Here is a 10,147-nt window from a genome sequence, read left to right as displayed (position 1 = left end):
TGGAACCGTAGAATCTAGCTAGAAAGTTCAGAGGACGTCAACACACGCTTCCTAGTTCACAGAGATCTTTATTGACACAGGTCTTGTCTACAGGGTGTCTCAAAAGTTCGTTCACACATTTCCCATGCCCAAAAAGCATATAAGAACCGGCCAAAAATCTAAGGTTTTGGTGTCTGTGTGCACACTAGACAAATATGCATGCTTTAACAACTGATTCGGAAGGTTGGAAATCAAACTATTTGCTGTATCTCCAAAAATATTTGTTCATACCGATTTTCGTCGCTCCGTCAGCTGCCGGAGGCTGATTAAAGGTTACCAGCTTTCAAGCTCTTGTAGGGGAATCCTCTGCAGTTTCTGCGTCGGATTTAGGTTTGACGAGCTCCCCGGCAACATCCGCTTGTCCCTGAAAGCCGACAGCTTGCATCGACACCATCCGTGAGCATTTTGTAGGTCTTCTCTGGCGCTAACTCCTTCATGAATGACTGGCGCCGACCTCCCAAGCACCATTTTCCTTTTCAAAACAACCCCATTCCTGAACAAATTGGAAGTGCCAGGGGCAAATTTTTCGCAGCATATCGTAGAAGAATGTGTCGGCCATCTGTTTCTTTGACACGTTGTGCAAATTTTGCAAATCCCAAACGCTCATCATTCCCCATGACAAGACCTTCACTGGGTTGCGGGGTGTTTTCCTCAGGAGAGGTTCTGCTTTGTAAACGGCCAAAACCTGTCCATCGTGCGGTTTTGTCGGGATTTTGTGTCTAAAAGAACGCTATTCGCTCCAGATCTGCCTCTTGAAACTTCGTAAGATAAAAATTTACATTAATTGACACTTTTGGAGGGTCAGTTGTCCTTGGCATTGACGATTTTCGTGTTATTTCCCCCCAAAATTTAGCGTTATAGATATAATAAACAATTTAAAATGATACTTTGTCTTTATTTTACGATGACCTGCAATTTTTTAAACTGGGTAACCTCTGTCTGTGAGCTTCTTGTCAGTTTTCAATAGTTATGACTTCATTTTAAGCTGCTTTCCGGAGCACGAGTCTGCTGCCGTACGAGGGTCGTTCAAAACGCTGTTAGTCTCGCATGGTTTTGTCCTTCAAAAATTTTAGCCATCGTTTTTATTAGATGATCATCATGTTGTACTCATCCTCGCCGACAGTTTGCCATGGGTCATTTCCGACTTAACCATTCCCATTACTCCTGAAATAGAGAGTTTCTCAGCCGACCCGATTTTGCGACCTCCATTTTCATGCCTGACCCATGGTCAGAGATGAACCCTTTTTGTGAGCTCATGAAGGGTCGAATGCGCTTGAAAACAATGAGACTGCTTGAGGAAGGTTGTTGCGAATGCCCATGCAAAATTTCGACCGTTAATTAATTGTTGATTCAGAATTATTGACAAAAAAGCATGGCTGGTACCTGTGAACGAACTTTTGAGACACCCTGTATCTGCATTGTTAAACCCACGGACTTAAATACTTCCGAGGGAAGAAGTGCACCAGTGAATACTCGGAGAAGTACAAATGAATTGCAAAAGTAGCGAATGATAGCAAGCGTCGAGTTGGAAGCAGCGTCTACCTTTGCTTCTCAGAGGCATAGAAAACACGATCTTGTGGTGACGAGCAAAAATGGCCACGTCACAGTACAATGTCCACATTATTCAACAACTGGTGAGCGCCGCACGCCTGACCGGCTTCATCCTTTGTTAAAGTCTGCACGATGAGACAGAAACAAGACAGGTACACGGGACAACTGCTGCGTCACTCAGCGACAATTCACACCGTATGTAAACATAACAACTGAATCTGACACAAACCCACTTGATCAGTTGTCCCATAAAAAGTCACGGCTTTACACGACGTCTGCCAGTCACACCGCATTATCTTCTGTCACTCTGTCATTACTCGATCTCTCACTTCATATTCCGACAGAAACAAGCACGTCGCACACCACATATTGAAACCACATCATCTGTCCAACGCACGACCCTGCAATCACCAGTCCACATCACCGCTCACACTGAGCTCTGTTTGTAGTTTTTCGTGTCGAGCAGCTTCTTACCGCACATGGCGCAGATGCCCTTCTTGTAGGCGCACGCCTGGCAGTAGTGTGAGCCCACCTGGTGCACCTTGGTGCGGCAGATGCGACACGCGGTGAACGAGCCGCTCGAGTACGGACTGAAGCGGTTCTTGTTGGAGGTGAGCGCCTTGTTTTCGCCCACCTTTCGGCCGCCGCCCTCTGTGGTGTTCCGTGCGCCCGACTTCCACACGTCTGGCGTGATCACCTTGCCGAGCTTCTTCTGACACTTGTCGCACACCATGTCGGCAGGTCTGTTGTCTGTGGAACAGAGGAGAGGGAGGTTATCAACACACTGATGAGAAAAGAACACTTTGCTATTACCATGCAAGCAGTATCATTTAGGCTGGTTTAAAAAGTAAGTAAGATGTCAGTAGCTGAGTTCAAACTTTTAACATGCTGTTTTCCTTAGTTGACGATCCAAGCTGAACACCGGGCCACTTTCATGAGTCTGAGGTGTATGTGGCGAAGGCAATAGCTGATCAGAAATTAATTATCGGGTCGGTACATTGCATTGTCCGTCTCGATCACATTCTAATCTGCTAGCGGAGAATCTGACCAAGGATAAGGTGAGCAGCCGAGGACGAGGCAGACGAAGTTCGAGCTCAGACTGCACCAAAAAAATGAAGCATAAGATTTTCTGAAATATCATGTGCTGAAGATTGCAACGATATATGTTTCCACGAACCCCAAGGATGTCATTTGCTGATGTGATCATATTTTTATATGGTACAACGTTTCTTTGAGCATGATTGTAATCAATAAAAATGGTAAAATTGACCTTGTGCTCATAATATCAGATAAATTAATTGAAAAAAGGTCCAGAATATATTTTCGAACTTGGTTCTTCTTCGGTGGAATCAAAAATGGCGAGAGAGCGGCAATTACAATAAAATTCAAACTGTTAAAAACATGAAATATCAAATTTTCGAATTAAAAAAGCGTTATTTCCTAGGTACGACTCCTACTTAGCTGTCTCACATACGAGCCCGGCGAAGTTCGCCACAGAACAATAAGCAAGAGCGACCCAGTTCCCGTGCAATTAGTCGATGATAACTTCTCTCATCTGCTCATGGTGGAAAATCTTTAAAAGTTATTTCATGTTTATTCCAAATAGGTACAGCATTGGTCTGCAGTTCACATGGTTCAGACGTGCAATTATTTTTCCCAAAATTGTCAAAATTTCACTTTCGACACCCAAAGGTAACGAATAAGATATCTCTGATCTCGACCAGTTATGTAGGAGCGGCGACCTCCTACATAACCGCTCCTGTTCCTTCTCTTCATCAATGATATCGCTACCGACTTCCCGCCGGGAGTCGAGATCACCCTCTTCGCAGACGACCTGGCTATCTTCGCCACTGAGAGGACCATCGCCGAGGCTGAGACGAGGGTCCAAGCGGCGCTCAACGAACTGTTAAAGTGGGCGGACCGCTGGAAGATGGAGGTCAGCGCGGAGAAGACCGTGGCCACTGTCTTCACCCTCGACCCTCACGAGGCGAGACGGGAGGCCTGCCTGCACATGAGGACCACCAGACTACGACACGAACCGACGCCGACCTTCCTGGGGGTCACGTTCGACCGCACACTATCCTTCAAGCAGCATGTGGCCAGCCTCAAGGCCAGGATGGTCAGAAGGTGCAACGCCCTGAGAGCAGTTGGAGGTAAAGCCTGGGGAGCGAGCACCACGGACCTGAGGACGCTCTACCTGGCTTACATCAGGGCGTGCGCGGACTACGCTGCAGCGGGCTGGATGTCAGGAGTGGCCCCCACTACGCTGGAACAGTTGGAGGTCGCCCAGCGCCAGGCATGCCGGATCATCACCGGCTGCCTCAGGTCCACCCCGGCGCCAGCGCTGGAGCGCGAGGCGGACGTGATGCCGTTCGCGATACGGCGGAGGCAGCTGACGGCCGCGGCGACCCAGCGGCACCTGAGAGACCTCCCGGGGGATCCCCTGCAGCCGGTGCTGACAGCGACGAGGCCCAGACAGCGGCTCCACCGAGATCGAGGCTGGGCCGACACGGGACTCAGTACGTCCTCGGACGCTGGTCTGAGGGACCTCCCGCGGGAGCCGGTGCTGGTGGTCCCACGGACGCCGCCGTGGGAGAGTGCCGCGGGAGGCGTCACCATCAGCAGTGCTGTCGCGAGACCGACAAAGAGAACGGACCCACCGGACAAGCGGTTGGAGGCGGCACAAGAGACCCTGGCGGGGCTCCCGCCAGCCGACTACACCGTATTCACAGACGGATCGGCCACAGACGGTGTCGAAAATGGCGGGGCGGGAGCCGTTGTCTTCCGGGGGGCGACGGAGCTGGAGAGGATCCGGACCCCTGCAGGCCGCTGGACCTCCAGCTACCGCGCGGAGCTAACGGCGCTCGACTCTGCCCTCGCGTCCCTCCTGAGGGGCGCGGAGGGCCCTGCTCCGCGGGAGGTACGAATATGCACCGACTCCCAGTCGGCCCTGCGGCGCCTCGCGGAGGGCCCGGCGGCGCAGACGGATGTCCTGGCGGACAGAGTCTGGCAGAGGCTGCTGGACCTAGCCGACCGCGGGACGCACACGTCCCTGCAGTGGGTTCCCGGCCACGCCGGGCTCCCCGGCAACGAGCTGGCCGACGAGATCGCACGGGAAGCCGCCAACCTGGAGCAGCATGACGTGCCGATAGACCTCCCGTCGGCAAAAGCCAGGCTGAGGAGGCACGCCCACCGGGAGTGGGAACAGCGGCTGCAACCGACCCGCTACGCCCTGCAGAACGGAGTGCGCCGCCCCCCTACGGCTGAGCGCCTGGGACTCTCCCGCCGGGAGTGCGTGGAGGTCGCGAGACTCCGTACCGGCCACTCACTGATGCTGCGGGAGTATCGACACCGAATTGGCCTGGAAGATGACCCCACCTGCCCGGAGTGCGGGCTGGAGGATGAGACACTAACTCACCTCCTGACCGACTGTCCCGCCCGGGCAGATGCGAGACGAAGGATATTCGGAGAGGACGAGCCGGAGATAAAGGAAGCACTGGGAGACCCGACGAAGCTGGTGGAGCTCCTGAGGCGGCTGGGCCGCCTGTGAGGCGTCCCCCCGTATGGCTTCCAGCCAAGGGCCGGAAGCACTTCAACTTCAACCAGTTATGTAGGCATACACGCAAACTTGATCCCCTAAACCCCTATACATACATACAAGCTTCAACACAGCTACAAAGTTGTCGGCTCAACAGCATACTCAGGAAATAGAACAGGCTGATCTGAAAACAAATACTCAAAATGATTCAACAGGTCACTAACAAAACAACTGTGATAAAACATCGTTAGCAAAGATTAAAAATCACTTATGAGACCATAAGTGATTTTACCATAATGAGGTATTGACTATTGACTGCTTACTCTCACATTCGGAGAGCGCCTTGACACTGGGGTTACTCTCAGTACCGCACATATCCGGCGATCGCAATTCAAAGGACGACTTTGTCGACACACTATAAATATTCCTCGGTCTGCAACTCAACTGCTGATTACTGCAGCGTCGATTCACATAATATACCGCTATATCGCCGCTATTAACATACCCAGGGCATTCGACGTAGGTAACTGCCATACTAGTAGACGCACACATTTTCAAATCACTTTTCAAAGCCATTCATTTCGAATCAATTGCACCTGGTAGTGACTGGCCACAGGGCAAATGCCTTGTCTGCTTTGAGTGCAAGCCGTTTGAACTTCAGTCTTCAACCACGCAGTCAATGACAACACTAGCTGGCCGATGGTAGATCGCCAAAGTTCAGTCTCAGCTGCTCCAGGAAGACGAACATGAGCACCGTATGCGGTCCCAGCCGAACAAAGCGCGGCACGTAGCCCCTGAAGAAGCCCCGCGGTCCCAGCTTGGCCGTGTGTGTGATGATGTGCCACATGCCCCGGAACTCTCCCGGTTTGGCATTCATGGTGACGGTCTTGATGACGTCCACCGGCTGCGTCATCGTGGTGGCGATGCCGCCCGCGATCAGACTGGCCGTGAAGTGGGCGGTGACGTCGTCGGCAAAGTAGCCGGTGCGCAGCAGTGTCTGTTTGGCCTGGTCGTAGAAGCTGAGCTGTCCGACGGTCATCAGAATGGCTCGGGCGGTGGCGGTGGTGCCGCCGGCGAACAGAGTCCGGACCCCCTCCTCTCGCAGCACGCGGATCAAACCGTCCACGGCGTGCTTGTAGTTGCGGCGCTTGTCGGGGGCTAGTATTACGTCATTCTGCATGCGTACGTTTATCATGTCAGCAGGCGATCCTATCAGACCTCCGCAAGCGCCACTGCCGGCCGCGATCAGCATCTTCATGTGGAACGGCACCGGCTGGCCGGGCGAGGAGAGCTGCTGTTTGGCGGCCTCGTAGGCGGCGAAACGGAACGTGGAGTAGGTCAGCTGCCGGAGGAGTGCTGCAGAAAGGCCGCTGTACAGGGCGAGCATGCCCTGGCTGCGGACAATGTTCACCACATTGCGGCCGACGCTCAGCTTCTTCTGCTGAGTTTGAAGGTGCACCTTAAGCAGGTCAAGTGGATGAGTAAAGCAAGCGGCTCCAGCTGATGCGAGTCCGCCAAAGTACCACTTGGAGATACGAGCTTCATTAGCCATAGCCGACAGGCTTTTTTTTCTCTAGAAAGTAGAATGAGAGAATGCTTGTGTCAACAATATTCTTATGGCTAGATTGCAGGTGTCAGGTGACAGGGGCGTCGCCGACGGGGGGGGTCGGGGGGGGGGGGGTCGTGACCCCCCCACTCTTGAAAACTGGGGATGTCGACCCCCCCCCCCCCACTTTTTGCGATGCTGAGTATGCTTTTTTAGCTTTTATGTCAGTGAAGCAGGCGACAGCAACACCAACAAATACATCAGATTCAAAATCGCTTCAAGAGCTCCCTAAAGCCAATTAGCCAATTACCTAAAGGTCAATTACCTGTGGGCGGGGAACACCAGCACAACAATGTTTTTAAGTAGCCCCCATCCTAGTACCTTTTTATCCCTCAAAGGATTGGACACGCCAAAACTGCCCCGAGCGTTCGTCTGATCGTTTTAAAAAAATGGTCGCAGTCGATTCGTCGGATCAGTACCTACCTAACTACAAAACTGCAAACTAGCCTCAGCCCCATGGCTACCGTCACAACTAGCTGTACAGTGCACATGTAGGGGAAAGGGAGTCAGATGGAACCGTCTCGGGCTTTCGCAAAGAAGTCGCGCAAAAAGGAGCCGATTGCAACAAAACTTCCGGTGCGCTCGAGTTAATCACCTACTTTAAATCGATATCCCTGATTGAAATAAAGATGACCTTAGTTCACTTTTTCATAACGTGCTTTTAATTGATAGGGTAGTTTTTGGAGCTGATTTTGAACTTAGCGCCCATCTGAACATTTAAGAAGTAGTTGTGTTGCTTATTTGTATAACATGCTAGGAAGCAATCGGTGGTGGTCATCCACTATTAGGTACTGGTCGATCTGACCTGACCTGATCTACCCCAAATGCATGGAGTCATCATCTTCGTTCAAAACTAAGAGAACATTCGTAATCAGAACCTCGAAAAACCATCACAACTTACATTCGTTAAGTTCTAGCAGGTCCCGAGTTTCTCTACTTATTGGCGATGACCTGAGTCCTGAGCTGACCCGAAAACTTGTAAATGGGTATCATCGGCTTTCTCTCGTCACGGGCAGTATGCTCTTTTTTCCGCAAACCTGTAGATCGATCAGGGGTCGAAAGCATGCCTCAGCGTTAGTTTAGTATACGTTATACGTTAGCGACTGGGAAACCACCAATAGAAGGGCTACAGTGAAGCAGAAAACTATTCGATAGCTCTTTTAACGCTCTTTCGCTAGCTTCGCGTTAGATTTCATCTCAGGTCTATGTTTGGCCCATAAGAAGGCAAACAGCTAACTGGACAGATTCTGCCGAAACATCTGCTTTGCAATAACTTTCGATTCCGTGAATTTGTATGGTATGTACATATGTTGTCTTGTCACCACCGTCTTGATCTCTTTGAGACGCGTCACATGAGTTAAAATTTGACCATTCAGAATTAACGTTAAAACGACCTCAGGTCAACGTTATGTCCTGATCGGAAAAGGACCTCCTGCTGCATATGAATGGATCCGTGTTGTCGTGCTGAACAGTGCACAACACCTTCCAGGTGCTGTCATCGCTCTACCGCGTCTTCGTCAAAAGTTGTAGAAAAAAAATGCTGGTGGCCATCGATGGACATTTCCACTAATGACCTTTCGAGTCATCACTCGCCATAAGTTGCACCCTGTCCCTGGCAATGATGAGCTGATTTGTCATGGCTCCAAAGATATTTTGCGTTTCTGACGAACTTTTTCAAAGCAGGAGGCATTCGTGCTTTTTCTAATTTCTCATTATTTTCTAATGATGAGGTCACGTATTTGATCTGCCTTCAGATCATAGATGTAAATCCTCAGTTAGAATCATGAATTGCTGACACGTATAACCCCATATATTAGGTACCTATACAGTGTACCAAATTTCGAAGTTATGGGAGAAAAGCTACAAGAATGGCGAGAGGGGAAAGTTTTTATAGAGGTATACCGTATAACTGAACTTGACATGGCGACCTGACCTTAAGTGACCAGTGATAATTTTTACGCAAGTGATGTAGGTAGGTATACCTACCTAATAGGTTATACCAAATTTGGCGGTGCTGCGCGCCGATTTGTTACACACGCACACACACACATACGCACGCACAAAACTGGGAAGTGTGGCAAAAAAAACACCCCTACCCATCGGGTGAAGACTAGAAACCCGACCCCCCCACTAAAAAATCCGTGGCGACGCCCCTGTCAGGTGATGACTTTGTACCCAACTGCATCCACTTTTACTGCAACATGGCAGCCATCCTCAACAATGAGCTTGAAACCAAATGCAGTATGCGGGCCTAAAGTAAATAAATACCACATCAACTAGTGGTGACCAGTGACCACAAATCCATAATAAAGCTCTCAAGCTGAACCATGGGTGCAATTCCAGACTGCAAGGCATAGCAGCAACACCATTGGGGTCCAAGCTGAAAATCCATACCAGCCATGACAGCCAACACCAAACAAAAGCCTTGGATTTTTGCTATAGAAGTAAGAAGTTATAAATCTACACTGGACTGCAAGCGTGCCACCTGCGTCGTGCACGCCAAAGTGCACCCAACTTGATGGGAGTGCCAGCCTGGCAAGTAGGGACAAACACATTTATCCATACTTTGCATGCTTGGTACACGGTCGGAGAGGCCATCGTAACCTAGCACCACCTTATTGAAAAGGTCTGAACTCTGATACTTTCAATATCAAATTCAGTCAGCAGTCTTCCATAAAACCACTTGTGTTAATACAGATTTCCAATAGTTCTACACATGCAAGGAATCTTATCTTAATAAACTTTTGTTGTTTCGAATATTTATTTTCTTTTGAGGCAAATTGACTTGATGAAATTATGCGTATTTTGGCTTATGGGTAGGTTGTCACCCTGTGTGTAGTCATTTACTGGCATTTTTACATCAAATACAGGATATTGGCCATGCATAATATACAACTTTATTTGAAAAATCAACAAAAACAAAGGCAAAAGACAAATTTTCACAACCTACCCCGCGCGCCGTTTCTATACAATATCAATATTGTACACAATAATGTTTTGTTGCAAGGTTTTGATAATTTCTGTAACTGCAAGGCCCTAAATACATGTAACTGAATGTTTTCAGCTCAGCTGATATTTATGACGTCATAAAAAAGACAATGAGGGACGGACCCGAGACGGACCCATGACGAACCCATAGCAAATAGTCAGGGCAGTCAGGGAAGCAGCTCGGGTTCCGGAGGAAAGTATGTAGGTTGGAGAACGAGGTTCAAAATGAGAGATGAAATTAATTGTCACCGGTGACCTCATTTTGCATGGCTTCAGTCTTCAGGGCCGGGACAAGAGGCGCACGAGGCCCCTGAACCAGAACAGTGTCTAAACCTTCTTTATTTCTATGGTTTAAACCCCGAAACGCACAACTATCCCTTATTAAACATCGTTTCTAAAGAATAGACTAATATCAGCTCGGCAAG

General features: G+C 49.6%; 3 protein-coding genes across 3 annotated transcripts; 1 reads left to right on the top strand and 2 right to left on the bottom strand.

The window, feature by feature from the left end:
* Positions 1-52: 52 nt before the first annotated feature.
* On the bottom strand, positions 53-9,725 carry LOC122383761 (cysteine-rich PDZ-binding protein-like). Its single transcript, XM_043370511.1, has 2 exons — positions 9,681-9,725; positions 53-2,340 (listed from the first exon to the last, which is right to left on the bottom strand). Exon 2 carries the CDS (start codon positions 2,321-2,323, stop codon positions 2,018-2,020), a length of 306 nt encoding a protein of 101 aa, XP_043226446.1. The 5' UTR covers positions 2,324-2,340; positions 9,681-9,725; the 3' UTR covers positions 53-2,017.
* LOC122383759 (mitochondrial dicarboxylate carrier-like) lies at positions 3,150-9,696 on the bottom strand. Its single transcript, XM_043370510.1, has 3 exons — positions 9,685-9,696; positions 5,201-6,701; positions 3,150-3,318 (listed from the first exon to the last, which is right to left on the bottom strand). The coding sequence occupies exon 2, from the start codon at positions 6,678-6,680 to the stop codon at positions 5,817-5,819; it is 864 nt and encodes a 287-aa protein (XP_043226445.1). The 5' UTR covers positions 6,681-6,701; positions 9,685-9,696; the 3' UTR covers positions 3,150-3,318; positions 5,201-5,816.
* Positions 3,521-5,140, top strand: LOC122383765. Its single transcript, XM_043370516.1, has one exon. It carries the CDS (start codon positions 3,521-3,523, stop codon positions 5,138-5,140), a length of 1,620 nt encoding a protein of 539 aa, XP_043226451.1.
* Positions 9,726-10,147: the final 422 nt, after the last annotated feature.

The sequence above is a fragment of the Amphibalanus amphitrite genome, unplaced genomic scaffold, assembly GCF_019059575.1.
Source record: "Amphibalanus amphitrite isolate SeventyFive unplaced genomic scaffold, NRLGWU_Aamphi_draft 000172F_arrow, whole genome shotgun sequence".
Classification (NCBI taxonomy): Eukaryota; Metazoa; Arthropoda; class Thecostraca; order Balanomorpha; family Balanidae; genus Amphibalanus; species Amphibalanus amphitrite.
The sequence above is the reverse complement of the archived record's forward strand: the minus strand, read 5'-3'. Positions and strand labels throughout refer to the sequence as shown.